Source organism: Pinus tabuliformis, chromosome 3_1 (assembly GCF_031772625.1).
Source record: "Pinus tabuliformis cultivar Carrire ecotype Pingquan chromosome 3_1, CPIR1, whole genome shotgun sequence".
NCBI classification, from domain to species: Eukaryota; Viridiplantae; Streptophyta; class Pinopsida; order Pinales; family Pinaceae; genus Pinus; species Pinus tabuliformis.
In genome coordinates, this window is record NC_142301.1 from 498243882 (window position 1) to 498265176 (window position 21295).

Consider the following 21295-nt stretch of genomic DNA (forward strand, 5'->3'; position numbering starts at 1 on the left):
CGCATATACGTACACACGCACTTTCACAAAAGGAAAAGCGTGTATACCTAGGAAAACTAAGTATTTGGTCCATGGTATTTTGATCCATGGTATTGGTCCAAATTATCTGATCCGAGGTATTGACCCTAGGTATTTGGTCCAAGGTATTGGTCCTAAGTGGTTTTGGCCGATGGTATTGAGTAAGGCCTAAGACTATAAAAGGAGGAGAAGATCATTAGCCCAATATGTGCAAGTATCGAATATCTGATGAAGTGTGAGATCTAGTATGAAAGTTATTGGGTTATGGTGCATTGCTAGATCTGAACCAAGGATGAACCTTAGCGGATGATGAGGAACTAGATCTAATGATGGATCGGGATCTTAAGGAGTAAAATGAACTATCATTATGTGTTTTTGCTCATGAATATTCTAGATCTGAATACTAACGCATATATTATTCTGTAAATGATATGATCTAGGTATAACTGAAGTCTGGAATAGTTGCAGAATTATGAACTAATGTTTGCAGATGTATACGCTGGTTGGCTTTGAGAAAAGCGCGTATACACGCAGGTTCGACACATGAAAGTAGCGTATACCTCATAAAATATGTTTTGGTTGTTGTTGTTTGCTGCTGCAATGTTTTGGGTTCTAGTTTGGTTTCTGGATTACTGTAGTCTGGTGATAGTACTCTGAATGATCAGATGGATAGGTTGACTCTGTTATGAAGGTGATTAGTTGTTGCAGATATATTTGATGATTGAATTACACTTGTGATGTTGTTGATGGATCCAGTCTGAAAATTTATGAAATGTGGTCCTTGGAGGAAGAAGGAAGGTGGTAGCCTTCTGTAGGTCAGCACCTACGTACTAGTAAACACATCGGCTAGTACAAGAGCTAGGGGGTTGTGGCTCCTTTCCAGTAAAGCTGAAGAACAAAAGAAGGTTGTAGCCTTCTATAGGTAGAAGCCTGCGTACTGGTATAAGACTGCACCAGTACAAAAATTGTAAACATATTTTCTTATTATTAAAAGAAGACAGAGACGACAGCAGCAAATAGTTTTCACCCACATTGGGTTTCCACCTTATATCTTGGTGTTCATGTGTGTTGCTTATGTGTGTTGCTTATGTGTGATGCTTGATTCTGCTTTTACTGCACTGTCTAATGAATTCCTGATATACTGATTAAAGTTCAATGCATGCTAATTTGGGTAAATCAAAAGATCTCTGCATATATGCTGGTTTCCTTAAGTAAAGTTGTGTATACATGCTAGTTCACTTAGCTGAAGTAGCGTATACAAATCAGTTTTGAAAATTAAAATCATTGATCTGATAATACTGATTCACCCCCCCCCCCTCAGTATTATTTCCAACAATTGGTATCAAAGCAGGTCCTTCAGAATAAGCTTGATCACTTGAAGGAAGATCCATCATCATGAGTAATCAAGAAAGCGGGGGATCCATCAGAGCGCCAATCTTTGATGGGAGAAACTTTGTTTATTGGAAGATAAGAACCACAGCCTATCTTCAATCACTTGGAACAGATATTTGGAAAATCGTGGAAGGAGGATATACATTTCCATCAGCAATTCCTACAGATACGGCAGGTAAAAAGCAATATGAAACCAATGCCAAGGTTGTCAATACATTATTGGGAAGTCTGTCACAATCAGAGTTTGTCAAAGTTATGCAGCTCAAATCAGCCAAAGAAATATGGGACAAAATCGTTCTAAGCTACGAAGGAGACTCTCAGGTAAAACGTGCTAAACTACAAACTCTCATAATTCAATATGAAACTCTTAAGATGCACAATGATGAAAGTATAGCTAGTTACTTCTTACGTATAGATGAGGTTGTTAATTGCATGAAGAATCTGGGTGAAGAGATAAAGGAAGTTACCTTAGTTGAGAAAGTTTTAAGATCCTTGTCTGCTAAATTTGAATCAAAAGTATCTACCATAGAAGAAAAACGGGATTTACAGACTATTACTATGACACAGCTTCATGGAATCTTAACTGCTTTTTAGATGAGAAAAGGAGGCCCATCAGATATGAGAGAAGCCGCATTTAAAGCTTCAGCAAAAGGAAAAGAAGAACTCAATGAATCAAGACATATTTCAGAAGAAGAAGATGAAGTAAACTTTGTCAAGAAGCTTCAACGGGGTTCCGAAAGATTTAGAGGTAAACTACCTTTCAAATGTCTTCCCTGTGGTAGAGTTGGTCATTATGCTGCCAAATGTCCTCATAAAGATAAATATGATAAAGGGAAAGAATTTGCAAAATGGAATAGAAAACAAAGTGTAAGTAAAAAGAGCTACTATACTTATGAAGATAGCGATGGTTTATCAAATAGTGATGAATATGAAAATAGTAATGACTATAGACTTTTGATGGCTTATGAAGATGATAATTTTTTGGATGCTTTAGATGAAGATGACCTTTATGAAGAAATTGCTAAAATCAAAATCTCTTTAAAAGAAAAGAATATGATTATAGATACCTTGACATACCAACTTGATGAAAGAGAAAAACACAATGAAAAACTAGAATGTGAAATTGTGGGTCTAAGAAGGGATCTTGAGAAAACAAAAGCTCCCAACCTTAGATTTGCTAAAGGATCAGAAACCTTAAATGAAATTATCAAAGTGCAGCGTTCTCCTCTGATAAAAACAAGTCTTGGATATACTAAAGAAGCATCTGAATCACAGAAGTTGCCAACCTCCACTAAAAGCTATCTTGATGCAACAAAAAGCAGTGAACAGTTTGACAATCGTCAGCAAAGGCATAAAGCAGATCACCAGGTAAATCAAGCTCAATTTACTTCAAGGATGAACAGAAGCCACAACCAACCTCAGGGAAATCATACTCAATTTGCTTCAAAGATGAATATCAATAGAAACTACAATCACTAGGTCAGTAGATTCGATAATCGCAGGAACTTCTTTAATGGCCAATGTTTTTCATGTCATAACTTTGGACACAATGTTGTTCAATGTGTTGCTTACAAGACCATCATGACTAGAGAAGCACGAAATCAAAGGAATGTGACAGGGATCAAGAAAAGTTCCTACAATAACTTTTCTCTTCTTGAAAATGAAATAGAATACTCAATTTGTAACAACTTCGACCATGAAGAATCTGAATGCAGGAGTAAATTTTGGCAAAAGGAGCAAACTCCATTAAAACCCAAATTATGGAGAAAGAAAGAACCGCAAACAGAAATATGTGGTATAGCCTTGTATGCAGAAGGACAAGAAAATCAGTGGTACATCGACAGTGGATGTTCAAAACACATGACAGGTGACAAAGAAAAACTTTACTCATATAATGCCTTAGAAAAGGAAAAGAATGTCTCATTTGAAAACGACACTCTTGCTATCATAAAAGGTAGAGGCTCTATTTTCTTAAAAGAAAAGGTTAAAGATGGGAATTTTATGTATGTTGATGGTATAAAGCATAACCTGTTGAGTGTCAATCAAATGTGTGATCAAGGAAATGAAATAGTATTTCGATCAAACGGATGTGTTGTTCGTGAGCTTGATACAGGAGAAACCGTGATTAAAGATACAAGAACTCCAAACAACCTATACATACTCAAGGAAGGACAACAACAGTGCTATCTAAGCAAAAATTATGAACACTGGCTATGGCACAGAAGATTAGGGCATCTAAGCTTTTCTCAAATAAGAAAAGCATGCAGATACCAAGCTGTTCGTGATCTTCCTGATATCAACATTCCTGAAAATACAATATGCAAATCATGTCAATTCGGTAAGCAAACCAGATCTTCCCAGAAAATGAAGGATTAGCTAGTAAGCCTCTTGAACTTGTTCATACTGATTTATGTGGACCATCAAGGAAAAAGTCACCTCGTGGAGAAGAATACTTTATATTATTCATTGATGATTTTTCCAGAATGTGTTGGATAGGTCTCCTAAAGCATAAAGATGAAGCATTTGAAAAATTCAAAGCCTTCAAAACTTTGGTTGAAAACGAATCAGATTGCAAAATCAAATGCCTCAGATTTGATCGAGAAGGGGAATTTACCTCGGATGAGTTCTTTGATTTTTGTGAACAATATGGAATAAAAAGGCAGTTCTCCACCGCAAGGACTCCTCAGCAAAATGGAGTGGTAGAAAGAATGAACAGAACTGTTCAGCAAATGGCTCGAGCTATGCTAGATGAATCTGGAACTCCTGCAACCTTCTGGGGTGAAGCTGCATTCATCGTCGTCACTATTCTCAACCAAGCAAATGTTCGGGTAAACAACACTCAAACTCCACATGAACTTTGGTATGGTAAGACTCCTACTATAAAATACTTCAAAGTTTTTGGAAGCAAATGTTACATCAAAAGGACTAATGAAAAACTTGGTAAGTTTGAACCCAGAGTAGATGAAGGTATTCTTCTTGGTTACTCTTCCCGAAGTAAAGGACATAAATGTTATAATAAAAGACTTGGGAAAATTACTGAAAGTATTGATGTTGTGGTTGATGAAGCATGCAAAAATCCAAAACAGATAATAACCGAAGATTATGAAGAAGATGAGGATTATCTTCCCACATCAAATCACACTAATTCTGAAGAAGAAACCAATGAAGCACTAGAAGAAGAGATAACGGTAGAAGAAAAGAATTTGTCCAGGTATGTTCAGAAAAATCATCCAGAAACTCAAATTTTAAGGCAGAAAGAGGCAGGTGTGCAGACAAGAAGAACTACTACAGAAGCTTCAAGCTATCTAGCATTACTATCTTCCACCAAACCTCAAAATGTAAATGAAGCATGCAAAGATGAATGCTGGGTCAAGGCCATGAACGAAGAACTTGAGCAAATTGAAAAGAATGATACTTGGGAATTAATTCCTAGACCTCATAATAAGAATATCATAGGAACTAAATGGATATTCAAAAACAATCTGAATGAAAATGGAGAAGTTATTAGAAACAAGGCCAGATTTGTTTGTAAAGGATATGCTCAACAAGAAGGTATAGATTTTGAAGAAACTTTTGCACCTGTTGCTAGACTTGAAGCCATAAGAATGTTTCTTGCTCTTTCTAGTTTTCAAAAATTCAAAGTATTCCAAATAGATGTAAAATCTGTCTTTCTTAATGGAGACTTAGAAAAAGAAGTCTATATTGAGCAACCAGAAGGATTCATTCTTGGAAATGATGCAAAACTTGTATGCAGACTCAGAAAGGCTCTTTGTGGTCTAAAACAAGCTCCAAGGGCCTGGTATTACCGTCTTGATAAATATCTCCACCAACAAGGTTTTTCAAAGGATCAGCTGATAGCAATCTATATACAAAGATTGACATAATAAATTGCTAATAATTTGTTGTTTATGTTGATGATATCATTTTTGGTAGAAATGAAGAATCCATGAGTCGGAATTTTGCTTCAGTAATGCAGCAAGAATTTGAAATGTCCCTGCTTGGTGAGCTTACATATTTTCTTGGTCTACAAGTTCAACAAAATAAAGATGGTATTTTTCTGTCACAAACCAAATATCTCAAACAGAACTTGAAAAAGTACGACATGGAAGATTCTAAACCAGTGTGTACCCGAATGGTAACAGGATGCAGTCTCAGCGCAAATGATGAATCAGCAGCAGTACATCAACCAACTTACAGATCTATGATTGGTAGTCTGCTTTATCTAACAGGTACCCGACCTGACATCATGCATGCAGTAAGAATAGTTGGAAGATTCCAAGCAAATCCAAAGGAATCACACCTTCAGGCAATCAAAAGGATTTTCAAATATCTTCAAGGAACACAAAACTTTGGTTTATGGTATCCTACATATACAAATCTTACACTTCATGCATATATATATGCAGATTGGGCAAGAAGTGTAGATGACAGAAAAAGCACTAGTGGTGGTGCATTCTATATGGGTTCCAGGTTAGTGTCTTGGTTCAGCAAGAAACAAAGTTCAATTGCATTATCTACAGCTGAAGCAGAATATGTGGCTGCTGCATCCTGTTGCACACAACTACTTTGGATGATGCAAACCTTGCAAGACATTCAAATCACATGTACTCCACCCATCTCCATTCTATGTGATAATACAAGTGCCATCAGTGTTTCAAAGAATCCAGTCATGCACTCCAAGACCAAGCACATACCCATCAAATATCATTTTCTACGTGAACAAGTGCTTGAACAAAAGGGCAAATTGGAGTATGTTCCCTCCAAAGAACAGGTTGTTGATATATTCACCAAACCACTGCCCAGACAAACATTTGAATATCTCAGAAAGAAGTTGGGAGTAGTTGATGCATCATCGTGCTGTTAAAATCCATTTTTTTTAGAAAGGTTGGTATACGTGAGTTTCATGAAGTGTAGTCACGTACATACGTTGGTTTTTGTGGGCACAGTCGCATAAATGTAGGTTTGAGGAAAAGCAGTGGGCCAGACTCAGGAGAAAGGGGTCTCATATGGTTCAGTGAATTATCTGCTCTGTTTGATGATGATTACAATCTGTTGATGACATGTGGAAATATGTCGGGTGTTGATAACTTGATGTATATCTGATTGATGATGATGCCTTGATAATTCTTCTGATATATGCAATGATCAGATCTGACAGTGAACATCTGGCACAGGTTCAGGGGGAGCATATGCTTCTTATAATGCATTGTTGGCATTTCTTGGTACAAATCCGCATAGTTGTTTTGATTCAGGTGATTCTTTTTTATGGACATATACAGTTGATGGTCTGGATGTTGTTCAAAGATACTTATGCAGCAGATCATACATAGTGTATGATAGTTGTTGATGACTATCATGGTCTTGTTTAGATTTTTGGTCTCTGTTATAAATATCATGTATATCATTCAATGTAAAGGTCAAGACCCATGATGTAATAAGTTGTCTCTGTCTGGTGTAGTCTTTTGACGAGTCCCTTTTTGGTCATATGATGTAATTTGTACCCCCACTATGCATGGAAAGGATGATGTAATAACTGCTATATTTCAGTCATGTATTGGTATATCCCCGCTTGGTTGGGTGGATGATTAAAATTTGGTATATCCCCACTTGGTTGGGAGATGGATGTATGTATGAGTCATTGGTGATAGGAAGGTCATGGATATAAAGTCATCTCTTTGTAGACTTTGTTTGTGCTCAGGGGGAGCATGGACTCGATCATGGGAGCTCAATCAGTACACTTCAGCATATCAGAGATTCCAGCATATCCTCAGGGGGAGCATGACCCTTTGCCCTTGATGTCAAAGGGGGAGAGTGACTTGGTGTGGTTGTTGCCATCAAGTCAAAAGGGGGAGATTGATGGCATTATGATATAGATATTGTCCTTGATGGCAACTCACTCAGATGAAAGATCACAATATAACAAGTTAATAGCAAAGAATTACAGATCAGTCTTCATAGAATGAAGAAAGAGAGATATACACAGGTTCACCATTGACCAAGTCGCGTATACACGCGGGTTCACTGTATACAAGTCGCATATACGTACACACGCACTTTCACAAAAAGAAAAGCGCGTATACCTTGGAAAACTAAGTCTTTGGTCCATGGTATTTCGATCCATGGTATTGGTCCAAAGTATCTGGTCCGAGGTATCGACCCTAGGTATTTGGTCCAAGGTATTGGTCCCAAGTGGTTTTGGCCCATGGTATTGAGTAAGGCCTAAGACTTTAAAAGGAGGAGAAGATCATTAGGCCAATATGTGCAAGTACCGAATATATAATGAAGTGTGAGATCTAGCATGCAGGTTATTGGGTTATGGTGCATTGCTGGATCTGAACCAAGGATGAACCTTAGCGGATGATGAGGAACTAGATCTAATGATGGATCGGGATCTTAAGGCGTAAAATAAACTATCATTATGTGTTTTTGCTCATGAATATTCTAGATCTGAATACTGACGCATATATTATTATGTAAATGATATGATCTAGGTATAACTGAAGTCTAGAATAGTTGCATAATTATGAACTAATGTTTGCAGATGTATACGCTGGTTGGCTTTGAGAAAAGCGCGTATACACGCAGGTTCGACACATGAAAGTAGCGTATACCTCATAAAATATGTTTTAGTTGCTGTTGTTTGCTGTTGCAGAGTTCTGGGTTCTAGTTTGGTTTCTGGATTACTATAGTCTGGTGATAGTACTCTGAATGATCAGATGGATGGGTTGACTCTGTTATGAAAGTGATTAGTTGTTGTGGATATATTTGATGATTGAATTACACTTGTGATGTTGTTGAGGGATCCAGTCTGAAAATTGATGAAACGTGGTCCCTGGAGGAAGAAGGTAGTTCGTAGCCTTCTGTAGGTCAGCACCTACGTACTAGTAAACATATTGGCTAGTACAAGAACTAGGGGGTTGTAACTCCCTTCCAGTAAAAGCTGGAGAAAGAGAGAAGGTTGTAGCCTTCTGCAGGTAGAAGCCTACGTACTGGTATAAGACTGCACCAGTACAAAAATTATAAACAGATTTTCTTATTATTAAAAGAAGATAGAGACGACAGCAGCAGGTGGTTTTCACCCACAATAGGTTTCCACCTTATATCCTGGTGTTCATGTGTGTTGCTTATGTGTGATGTTTGATTCTGCTTTTACTACACTATCTAATGAATTCCTAATATACTGATTAAAGTTCAATGCATGCTAATTTGGGTAAATCAAAAGATCTCTGCATATATGTTGGTTTCCTTAAGTAAAGTTGCGTATGCACGCTAGTTCACTTAGCTGAAGTAGCGTATACAAATCAGTTTTGAAAATTAAAATCAATGATCTAATAATACTGATTCATCCCCCCCCCTAGTATTATCAAGGTCGATTGGCTTCTTGAAGTGAATTTCACCCAAATTACATGTTTTGAAAAATCTTTTTCTAGGCTATGAACAAGCCTTTGACTTTGACCAAAACAAATACTAATGAGCTCGAAAAACATGCTTGAATAAAATAATAATTTGACTTGAGCATGAAACCCATGAGTGAAAAATAAATCTTAGCATGCTAGTAAAGATAATCAATTTTTTAATTATGAAAAATTACCTTATGGAGACCGACACTAGTTACATTTTCACCACAACAGAAAACTAATTTTTGGCTTATTAGTTGAGATGTGCAGTGAAGATGGACCCCAACTACTTGGAGTTATTGTTGGTTATACAGGGATTTCCTTTGATAGAAGTCTCTCACTAATTGTTATGTAGGCTTGATATCCTCAAAAGTTATAAGTTGTGCTACAATATAAGCAATTCAAGGATCTTCTTTTTGCAAGTATGTTGAAAATATTCTCCAAAATTTGACAAGTCTTGCATATTTATCATGTTTCTTGTTGGCTTCCTAGCCAAACTCAACTTGATAAATTGGATAAAATCGTGAGGTCTTTCTTGTGGGCCAAATATGGTGGGGAGTGAGGGTTGTCGATGGTCCAATGAGAAGTTTGCATTTTACCAAACAACAAAGGTGGCTTGGGATTGATTGTTGTGTTCTCTAAGGGAAAAATCCTTGCAACAAAGTGAATTTTGAAAGGTTTGAAGGGCTCACTTCCTAGAATGTTTTATTGACGTACAAAATTTTATAGGCTTAGCATATACACAAGATTTAGGGATGATTTAGTTTATGTGACATTATTTCCACCCCAACTTGTTCTTAAATCCAAGGCTCCTTTCTTTTCAAAATATGTGGTCTACATGGAAATTTGTCGCTTGATATGTGATTTGGAGTTTCTATTAGTATATGTAGTTGTGACTTCGCTCTACACCCAATTTGGAGCTAAAAGAATCAAGGTCAATGTATAGTTGAAATCCCTCGATATAGGCTGACCCATTTGAAGGATTTATTTAAGATAAATATCCAAATGCAAAATTCAATTTGGAGCAGTGTTATCAGGACAAGACCGAACTGGTTTGGACTGGTCGGTCCGATCGTTTTCAGCCATAAACTGGTTTGGAACAGTGCAACGGACCGGAAATGGCCGGTTCAGTACCGAACCAGCCATTTTTGTTGAACCATAACCGGTACCGAACTGGCCAATTCGGTGCAACGCCTAACAACTCATGTGTGGGGCCCATTCAAGCGATTTTTTATTATTATTTTTTTTAATATTTTTCTTAGTTGGGGTTTCAGGGTGTGAATGGAATTGGAGTGTTTTTGAGCAAATACACACTAAGAAGAGGAACTGTTTGGAGAAAAAGCAATTGAATGACATGGTTTATATTCAATACAACCTCAAGTTGATGCAAAACCAATTGTTGAACAAGACACGTGAATCAAGAAACATAACTTTGGATGATTTGGATCCATCATCATAGTGGATTGTAGAGACCCAGGACCCAACATTTAACAACGAAGATCTTTCTTAGATGGACTTGGACCCACTTCTAGCTCCACCTTCAGGGCCAGGGGGATCAAGTCAAAATCCCCCTAGAGATCCTCAGTCTGCCACTGCTAATTTGAGGATGAAGATGAGGGGGAGGTTGAGGATGTTGATTCTAATTAGTAATTTAGTACTAATAGTATTGTAGTTTGATATATCAGAGGCCATTTAGAGTCTGTATCTTGATGTATTTTATTTCAGACATGTATTGCACTAAGTGCTATTTTGGTATTATCATATTATGCACTCTTACTTGCTATATAAATGAGAACTTTTTCATATTTGTGTATAAATGGTTTGAATTTATATGGATGCACATGAATATATATGTTTTTCTTTAAAATTTGAATATTTTATGTATTTTTGCTCAACCGGTTTTTTGGTCCGGTTTTTTTACCAGTTTCTGTCCAGTTCTGACTGGTTCCTGGTCCAAAGGGTCTACCGGTTCAATGACCGGTCCGGTTCTGATAACTATGATCTGGAGGGATTGGTGTTGGTCATTTGGAAAACCTGTCCAAAACTATCATACAAAGAAGCTTTCTTCCTTGTTGATTGGAAATTGTCTTTGACTCTAGTTTTGTATGTTAGATGGACCTCTTCTAACCATGAGAGCAAATGGATACGATGGCTAAATGGCTTAGGGTTGTTTCACTCATCTTATAAAAAATGAGTTTTTGCATGGTTAGTCATTTATCAATGCCTTTCAACAAAAGCTCTTTTAGCAAAAGGTGGCCTTACGAATGACAAATATCTGCTTACTAGTAAAACAGAGTCTCTTGAGCACATTTTATAAGAATGCCAGATAGCCAAAAATGCCAACAAAATGTGCAGACGCAAGTTCCTTCTATTTTCACGGGAGTATTCATTGGAGGGCTGCTTTATTGGGTGACTCCAAAAAATTAATTCTCTAGACATATATGATCCTTTCAAATTCTGTCAGAGTCAATAACTTGTTCACTACTTGAAAATTAAGGTGTAGCTGTAATTTTGATAAGTTAGCTCCATCACATATTTATGTAGGGCCTGGCAAGAAGAGGTTGGTTCTTGACTTAAAGCTAAGGAACATCTCCTTATCAGGGATGCCCAAGAAATAGATCTTTCGCTAATCCTGATTTGATCTCAGTTTTAGTAGCGTCGAGGAAAATATTTTTTTTTCTCTTTGCTCCTTAAACATGTTTTTCCTTGTATAAATTTCTTTGTATACATCCTTTGTCAATATAAGTATCTAAAAAAGAAAAAGAAAACAAAAAACTCAGAAAAAAAGGGGATCCACAAAGCACTCAAGCACTTTTAAGTAATGTTAGTAACAAAATGAACAGGGACCCAATCACATCAACACAATGAATTGGGTAGCAAACTTGCATTAAAAGGCGTTATTAAAAGAACAATTACAAGGAAGGGAACCCGCAAAGCATGCAGAACCTCTACGCTAAAAGAGTAGCAGAGTGAGAGAAGCTGCTTTCATATCAACACGAGAATGTGGGGTAGTAAGCATGTAAATAAGAAGGCATAATAAAGACAATCATCAAAAGAAAGAGGACCATAAAGGATATGGGCATCTTTAAAGGATGGTTCTACCAACCATCAAAAGAAGGGGGATCCAAAAAGCATGAGGACAATTTTAAGGGATGATTGTACAAAGTGGGGGAAAAGGTGAGCACTAGTGATATCACATCAATACAAGGGCTTACACCCCAATGCCATCTTTCGAATGGTTATTAAGAAAGATGTTTACAGATAAAAATAAATATGCATACGGTGGTACATGTAGACTAATATGGCAATTCTGTAATCGTTCCATATCAACCTGATCGCAAAATTAATGGTAACATATATCAATTAAATCTATAATGTAATGTAATAGAGGATTTACGCAATTCAATCGGGCAATCAAAGGAGCGTATAGATGTTGTTACGCGTGTACATGAGCATGCATATAGTATTTGTGTAGCGATAATGCTTGTATAATAGGCACATAAAAATCCCAGAGGTCGAGGGATCGAAACCTATTAACTTGTGAGGCATGTAATCTTTGAAAAATGAGAGGTTGTTTGAGAGTACCCGACGCTGATTGCAGCCAGAGAAGGCCTTTCTGTAAAGCAATAACCGACGCATGCCAACATAAGAGGGATCCAGTCCGCCATTGGAGGGCTCCAGCAATCCTGCAAAGAATTCAGCTTTGCGTTCCAAATCCTCCTTATCGCCGTCATTTTGCAAATTTTCAGTGGCATTTTGGAGTCCTTCTCTGACGGGATCTTTTACCTGCTCTTCCATGCTTACATATTCATTTCGGTATGTCCTGTAATGTAATTATTACGGAGAGCAGTGGACTGACGTCCACCCTTCTCGCCCAGCTAAATAGGTTTCGTGTTAGAGAGCCAAATAGGCCAATTAAAAAATCCGAACTGGCGCGTTTAACCAAGAAAGTGCAGGTAGGATGCTTGAGCCATGTCGACAGGACATCAAGAACGGAGACAAACAATGATCGGGCACACAAATTCTAATCGTCCGATGTTTATAAAACTATATTGTGTTGTTAATGTTGATTTAAACTAATTTCTTTCACATTTATTTTTACATTATTTTGATTGGTTCATTTAAAAGAATTAGAGGTGGAGTCTTTTTATAGGTTCAACACAATTACAAAGTTTTCATAGGAGGTGGAGGTAGGGATTAAAAAATTGAAAACATTGAAGGCAAAGTATTTGGTTGAACTTCAAACAGAATATTTACAGTGGGGAATGAACATTCTCGCACCGCACATCATGGGAATATTCAACAACGTCATTCGGCAAGGATTTCTAAGAGATTGGACAACTAGTCTAGCAATACCCCTTTTCAAAAGAGGAGACATTAATAATCCTTCCAACTATAAAATCATTATGATTAGTCCTTTGTTTGCAAAGCTTTTCAGTGACATGGTAGAAAATTGAATCAATAAGTGGGTAGAAGTAAAAGAAAAGAGGGCAAAAGGGCAAGCAGATTTTAGGCCAAAGCATTCTATAGTAGATCATGGTATCACGCTGAGACACATTATTGAAAAGGTTTGGGAGGACAAAGAAAAAGTATTTTGTTGCTTTGTTGACTTCAAAAAGGCATTTGACACGGTCCCTAGAGATAAGATGTGGCGTAGAATGGAAGAATTTGAAATTCATTTGCAATATAGAGTTGTTGTCCATATGCTTTATGAAGAGGTGAAAGTCAAAATTAGAACTTCAGCAGGCATTTCAGAAATTTTTAGAAGTGGCATCGGAGTCAAGCAAGGTTGCTCTTTATCCCCTACCCTTTTTGGTTTATATATTGACAAATTGGAAGAGTGGCTAAATCTACAAGGTGGGGATGGTGTTCGGTTGGGGGGTTTTGTGATAAAGATTCTTTTATATGTTGATGGTCTTGTATTGATTGCTAAATTGGCCCATTGATTACAGATGCACCTAGATGCCCTTGAGCATTTTTGTAAAGCAATGGGGATGCAAGTCAATACCAATAAGACCAAAACAATGATTTTCTCTAATAAAATGAAGCAAAGCTAGCATACGTTCTTCTTTGAAGGCAACATTCTTTAAGAAGTAAATGAATAAAAGTACCTTGTGATCGATTTCAACAACAAGCTTAATTGGGAGGACTGCAGAAAGAAGAGAATTTTAGGAGGGTGAAAAGCATTATATGCACTTCAAAACAAATGTAGAGAGGCAGAGTTATGGGATTGGAAAACGATTAAAGTGCTTTTTGGACTCCTAGTTTGTCTAATGATATTATATGGGTGTGAATTGTGGGCTAGCAGCATCCCTGTTTCAAAATGGAAACAAATTGAGAAAATCCAAAAATGTTTGATCATGAGCAAGTTCAAAATAAAAATTTTGGTTCCTTATGAGATAATGTTGAGTGAAATAGGAGCAGCTCCCATCGAAGCAATTGCTATGGTGCGTCTTATAAGGTATCTAAAAAGAATTGAGCAAATGGGAGTAGGTAGATGACCGAAAGTTATCTTCAATGAAGGCATGAGTGAAAAAAAGAAATCATGGATGAGACAAAACAACAAATGGATGCAAAAATAGAATATTTACCTCAATACATGTCCCACCAATAGCAAGGAGTTAAAGAATTTTTTTGTGGAGAATTTTGTAAGCGTATATGGGGAAAAGAGTTGGGTAGAAAGAAGAAGTACTATGTTCAGGAAACCCCACTTGTGATCTTCAACAAAAATAGTACAATGGAGCTAGCATTTTGTGGAGAGCAAAGATTCTTATTGCTCAATTAAGAACTAACTTACATCAACTTCGGTGTGAAACGAGACTGTGGAAGAGACCTAAAGAAGCTTGGGAAGAACGGGTGTGTATTTTTTGCATTTCTGAGGCAGTGGAATCGAAAAATCATTTCATTTTGGAATGTGATGCTTTCAGAGATATCAGGGACAGTTATGGTAGTATGTTAGCATCATTTCCTTGGCATTGTCTTTTAAGTAAGGGGACTGTTAGAAGGTTGGGTCGGCTCATCATCAATTTGAATAAGAAAATGATTGAATTGCAAAAGGCAAAAAACAAGGAGGTTGGTAGTCCCATAGACTATTTTTAGCCTTGTGGACATTAAAATATCATTCATTCTTTCATATATATGTTATTTTATTTTTCTTTTGAGATGTGACTGGTCAAATGGTAACATATAATATTAGCATAGTCTAACTTATAAATGAAATAGACTTTTTCACCAGAGTCCAACAAAACAATTTCAAGAAAGAATGTGGATTTTTGTTGTCTAAAATATGTTTTTGAGTGCATGAATGGATTTAGCAACCTAAAAAACCCCATGGGGCACTCCAATTTTACAGATTAAACAACTTAAACTCAAGTTTTTAGAAATCTCCGTCGTATTTTGGTTAAAAATAATCAAAAAAAAATTGTCTTGAAAAAGGTCATTTCATTTATAAGTTAGACTACGCCTATAATATTTATGTTGTGTGATGTTATATTATTTTTTGATAAATGTAACTTTTAAAAATATTTGGAAAGCACGATGGCCCGCTTCTATCCATCCTTCCTATCCATGGTAATTACACATGGTCGCTCATTACACGGCACAGAATGGATCTTAGGAGTTGAATTTCGTTGAGTGTAATGTGGCTCATCTTGATTTGTTGAGCAAGGGTTGAATGGTCATCGATATGTTGGATCTACTCAAGCTAGCAAGAGAAACCCTAATGCCCACAATTGTCGCCTTGTTCTTAACAGATTATTCGCTCAAGGACTATGCTATTAGAGGGAATCCTCTTCATATTGTTACTTTTACTGTAGATCTAATAAATAATTGGAGTTAAAAATTTGAATGGTTTACGATTTCAACCACCCTTTTCATATGATCGGTATGAAAAGATGATAAAACTAACAACTGTGACAATAAGAACAGTGGAAGAAAATAGTTTAAGATTGATCACAATAAAGACTATTTGTAATTGACTACATTCTTATTATTCACGTTTTCTATCATTCAACACTATTACATTGTCACTTTGCATTGAAAATTTTTATTTCATCATTTTTCATCATTCAAATTATTAAAAGTCTCTCTCATCTCAAAAAACTGAGGTAACTAGGCAAATTTAAAATTAAAATGACTATATCTCAATCGGGATGCGGGCTGACAGCTAGGAGCGCAAGGGTGTAGTTACGTTGGGTACCCAAGAACTTAATACCATAGTCCCCCGCTTGCTCGAGGTAGGGGGTGTGGTGTCCCTTGGCATGATGGCAAGGTGGGGAAGTGGGCAAGGTGGCGAGACTAGAGGAAAGGCAGGGTATAACGAACGGAGGGGCATTTCGACGTGCAGTCTTAGTGCGATAGTTTGTGGAGAAGGGTGGTGGCTCAGAGCTGGTGGTGATTGCCGGAACGCGAAGAACTAAGGCCGTCGTCGAACGACAACGGACTTCGAGTATGTTATTCGGCTCCACCTCAAACCTGTAATTATGGTCTTGCTGGGGTTTAGCTGGGATGTAAGGGGGTCTGTCTGGGGGATAGGAAATTGATGGTGGCAGTGGAGCAGGAAATTGCTCGCCATGGCATGGTTCTGCATCGTTTCCTTATGTTCAATGGGTGAAACCCATGACAGTTTGGGGGGCAATTTATTGGCTCATGAAGAGTCTATTAGGCAAGGCTATGGAGCAGATCTCAGTGAGGATGGCGGTGACACTACAAGGATTGTTGAACTACAAGAAGGATATGGAGAAAATCCTCTTTCAGCTGCATAAGCAGGATATTCGGCTGGACAGAATTGACTGCCATATCCCTTGCATCCTGGAGCTGTATGGTATGCCTGGAGCATCCGCCCAGGACCCGGCACCTGTTGCATCTGTCTCAGAGGAGAAGAAGGATTAGAACAACACCCATGCATAATTTTGTCTTATGTGGATAGCTTTTGATTTCCATGTTGTAATTATCAGTTTATATAGTTATGTAGTGTTTGGTCATGAAGTAGAGACATATCTATCCTGGCTAGAAAGACTAAGACAATATTGTTTTTGGATGGCTTATACTGCAGACTGATGGCCAACAGACTTGGTTTCCCTCTGGGGCAAGTTGAGGCCACTCGGTTTATTTGTGTGGTGTAAACTTGTTTATATTTAATAGAAAATGGAATGGTCATGCCAAGCTTAACAAAAAAAAATGATTATATTAGTCTTCATATTTAAAATGATCAGAATAATTAGATGTTCAACAACTTTTGTGTGACCGTGCACCACTGAACCCAACATAGATCCATCTTAACCCCGAATCTATCAAGCGTTGAGAGGGATCAAATCTCTCAAGGTGCAAACATTTCCTCAATTTTTGCACTCAAAAAAGAGGTTTTCACCTCGAGAGATTTTAACCCTCTTGACGCTTAATAGATATGGGGTTAAGATAGATCTAGGCTGGTATTAAAATAGTAGAGTCTAATATACTATAATATAAATGCTATATAACAATTCCAACACACGATATGAGTAAAGCTCTCCTAGGCCTCTGATTTGTTTAAAATAATATTAATCTAAAATACTTTTTTATACTTTTTTAATATATAATATTGTTGCTCCAAAGTTGACATTTCTTACAAATTTGAACAAAACTTCTAACTACTTTAGACACTCACATCCATGTTTCCAACTTCCCACTTTCCAAAAACTTGCGCTAAATAATTGGAAAATGATATTTATTATTTTATAATATATATTTTTTCAATCAATATATATATATATATATATATAGTATAATTGGTTCACGGTCCTCGAAGATCGGTGACCGCTACGACCACAAATATATTTGTACTAGGAAAATCTACTCAAAATGAACACTTATGGATTGCTCAACCATGGAGCCTGACCCCATGAGTGTCGAGAGAATCGAACCCATGACCTCTCAATAGCGGAGGTGCTTTAACAACGGGGACTTGACCAACTGAACTAACCTTGAGGCTACTATTAATATATAATTATTAGTATTTTTCTTTTCTTAATCAAAAGTTCTTGGTACACATAAAGGATATTTGCATGGGGAGTTTTTCTTTAACTGCACATTTATTTTAATTGCATTTTTTAGTTGAGTTATTTATGTTAATTATAATCTAAGGGTGCTCTTGAAATATGTTTTACAAGTATTAAATTACTTTCATGTTTAAGTTTTTATTAAAAAGTAATTTCCAAAAATAATTAATTTAAGTGGACATGATGATATAGGATTGCCCCTTTTGTTAAAAACCCTTAATGTTCCTTGTTTATGCATTGTTTATTATATTTTGTATGTACATAGGCACTCAACATGCTTGCTTGTACTAAAAAAAAACGGAAGACAAAAATATTGGAAGAAGGGTTGCAGCTCACTAGTGAGGCAATTGGTCACACAGGAGACTGCACCACTCACACTTGCATTCACCAGGCCAACAATCACTTATATATATATATATATAGATTATAATCTTGTTGAACATATTCCTGGAATATATGATCTAATAACTTATCAAGGACCAATTAGCCAATCAGTCCAAACAAACATAACAAGTTCTATTATAAGGAGAATCTTCTAGATTTCTCCATTATTATAATGCTCCCCCTTAATGGAGAGATGTGTTTTCTACCACACCTAATTGATTCCTACATACTTCAAATTTTTCCTTTCCAAGAGGTTTTGTAAAGATGCCAACCACAATTTCATTAGTATTACAATAGACTAAATCAATTTCCTTAGACTACATCTTTTCCCTAACAAAATGATAATGTGTCTCAATATGTTTTGATCTTGCATGGTACACAAGATTGTTGGCTACTTTGATGGTGCTTTGATTATCACACTTGATAATCGTACTTCTCCCACATCTTCAAGAACTCACCTCAACTAAACTGCTTCACATGTAGCATTGAGAAAAGTTTTGTACTCAACTTTAGTTGATGACAAAAGAATAGGTGGTTGTTTCTTATTACTCCATGCCACAATTCCATATCCAAGGCTAAATGAAAATCCTAAAGTTGATCTTCTGTTATCAGGATTTCTGGCCCAATTTGAATCAAGATAGTTTTCCAGCTCAACATCAAAATCATCAATATATTTAATACCAAAGTTAACTGATTCTCTTATTACTAAAGGACTCTCTTTACTTCTTTTTCAATGGCTTTCAAGAGGTTTGGCCATGAATTGACTTAGGATGGTAACTGAATATGTTATATCTGGCTTAGCTGTAGTGAGATAGTATACACTTCCCACCAGCTGAAATATAATGTACTATCCATTTCTCTTATCCCGTCATCACTATAGAGTTTGGCATTCTATTCTAAAGGTATTGATATTGCAATACATTGGTCCATTTTTCACCTTTTGAGTAGCTCACTTATATATTTGCTCCGTGTAACCAATTCCTGACCACCTTCTCACCATATTTCAATACCTAAGCAATAATGTAATTCACCAAGGTATTTCATTTCAAACTCGTGTGATATTTGTCGTTTGACTTCATCAATTAACTTAAAAGCATTTTATGTTATAATAAGATCATCAGCATACAAGGAAATCATAATAACATGCCCCTTTTGATCTAATTTGGTATACAGGTTAGGGCCACTCTTGCCTTTTATAAAACCTTTATGAAGAAAGAAAAAATAAAACTTCACATACCAAGGTCTTGGTGCCCATTTTAATCCATATAAAGCTTTCTTTAATTTATAAACAAGGTGTTCCTAACCTTTTTTAACAAACCCTTCTAGTTGAACAAGATATACTTCTTCTTTTAATTCCTCATTCAAAAAGGTGGGCTTAACATCTAGTTGATGTAGTTTCCATTTAAGTTGTGTAGCTAAAGCAATCATCAATCTAATTGTATTTAATTTCATTACAGGTGCAAAAGTTTCTTTGTAACCAATTCCCTCTTTTTGTGGGTATCCTTTTGCAACTAACCTGGCCTTATATTTATCTATACTTCCATCAACATTAAATTTGGGTTTGAACAACCATTTGGATCCAATGGGTACTTTATTTCTAGGCAATTCTATTAATTCTCCGCTATCATTTTTCATAATGGACTCATATTCTTCCTTCATTGCATCTCTCTATTTTTATGCTCATCAACTTCTTTGAAATTCAAAGGTTCTATGACATTCATTGCTTTAGACATTAAGGAATAATCTTTAAATCTTACTGGTGGTTGAGTTTGATGTAATGACCTTCTAGGTGCTTCATTGCTTTCATCTTTTCTCTTGCTTTGTGGTGAATCATCTCTTCCTCTTGGTGTGTTGTGGTTGTTAGAGGTGTCCATGTCGCTGGATTCTTTGTCATATTTTTGTTCTTGCTTATCATATGCTTCCTCTTTGACATCATCATAATCACAAGGAATATGTCATGCATCATACATGCCCTCCTTATGGCCTTCATCTGCAAGCTCATGAACAGTAACCTATGAAAATACACTTAATAACTTTTGCATCAAGTTTCCTTCTATCTTCTTTCGAGACATGAGAGAATGCTTTGCTTCCAAATATTCTTAAATGACTTATTATTAGTTTATAACCACAAAGAGCTTCAAACAGAGTCTTATGATCTAAACTTTAAGTTGGACTTCTATTTTTCAAACAAACAACGGTACTAACAACTTCAACCCAAAAACACTAGTAAGATTTTTACCTATCAACGTGCTTTGTGCACATTTTACTAGGATTTTGTTCTTCCTTTCAACTACTCCATTATATTGTGGAGTATGTGGCACTATGTATTGTTGTACAATTCCATGGGATTTGTAGTACTTGATGAATTCATTGAAATATATTCCCCTCTTGATCCGATAAGAGGATCTTGATGTATTTTCCTACTTTCTTTTCAACCAGATTTTTGAACTCTTTAAAATATTCAAATACATCACTTTTCTATCTCATGAAGTAGACCCATGTATATTTTGTACAATCATCAATAAAGATCAAGAAATAGTATTCTCCACCTAATGATCTTATTTGCATAGGACCACATGAATATGTATACACATTTTCTAGAATATCCCTTTTTCTTTTATTTGTATGAATAGGGAACTCTTCCATGTGATCTTCCTAATACACACCCAACACATGCAAAATACTCATTCTTAAGTATTGAAAGCCCTTCTACCATTCCTCGTTTTTAAGCAGCAATAGATCATGATAATTAATGTGGCCATACCTTTGGTGACAAAGAACTTATGTTATCATTGTTGTGTATGTCAATGCTTGATGACTTTTGGTTGTCACATCAAGCTCATATAAACCTCCAATTATGACTCTTTTTGCAATAATCTTGAAGTAATCTTGTATATCTTTCACCACGCAATGCGAATTTACAAATTCAACCTTCATACCTTGATCTGTTATAGTAGAAACCAAGAAAATATTGTTCTTAATACCATGCACATACATCACATAGTTTGTTTGTTTAACACGACCATTTGGTAATGTCATAGACACATCACCAAACCCTTTAATTTTCTT

At 36.3% G+C, this 21295-nt stretch overlaps 1 protein-coding gene across 2 annotated transcripts in view; it reads right to left on the minus strand.

Moving 5' to 3' along the window:
* LOC149187987 (Transducin/WD40 repeat-like superfamily protein) overlaps positions 1 to 12834 on the minus strand; it is a 352005-nt gene extending 339171 nt beyond the window's left edge. For both annotated transcript variants that reach the window (XM_089411531.1, XM_089411530.1), the window contains exon 1: positions 12393 to 12834. In XM_089411531.1, coding sequence (XP_089267657.1) covers positions 12393 to 12605 — 213 coding nt within the window. In that variant the 5' untranslated portion in view covers positions 12606 to 12834. The remainder of the gene's footprint in view (positions 1 to 12392) is intronic.
* Positions 12835 to 21295: the final 8461 nt, after the last annotated feature.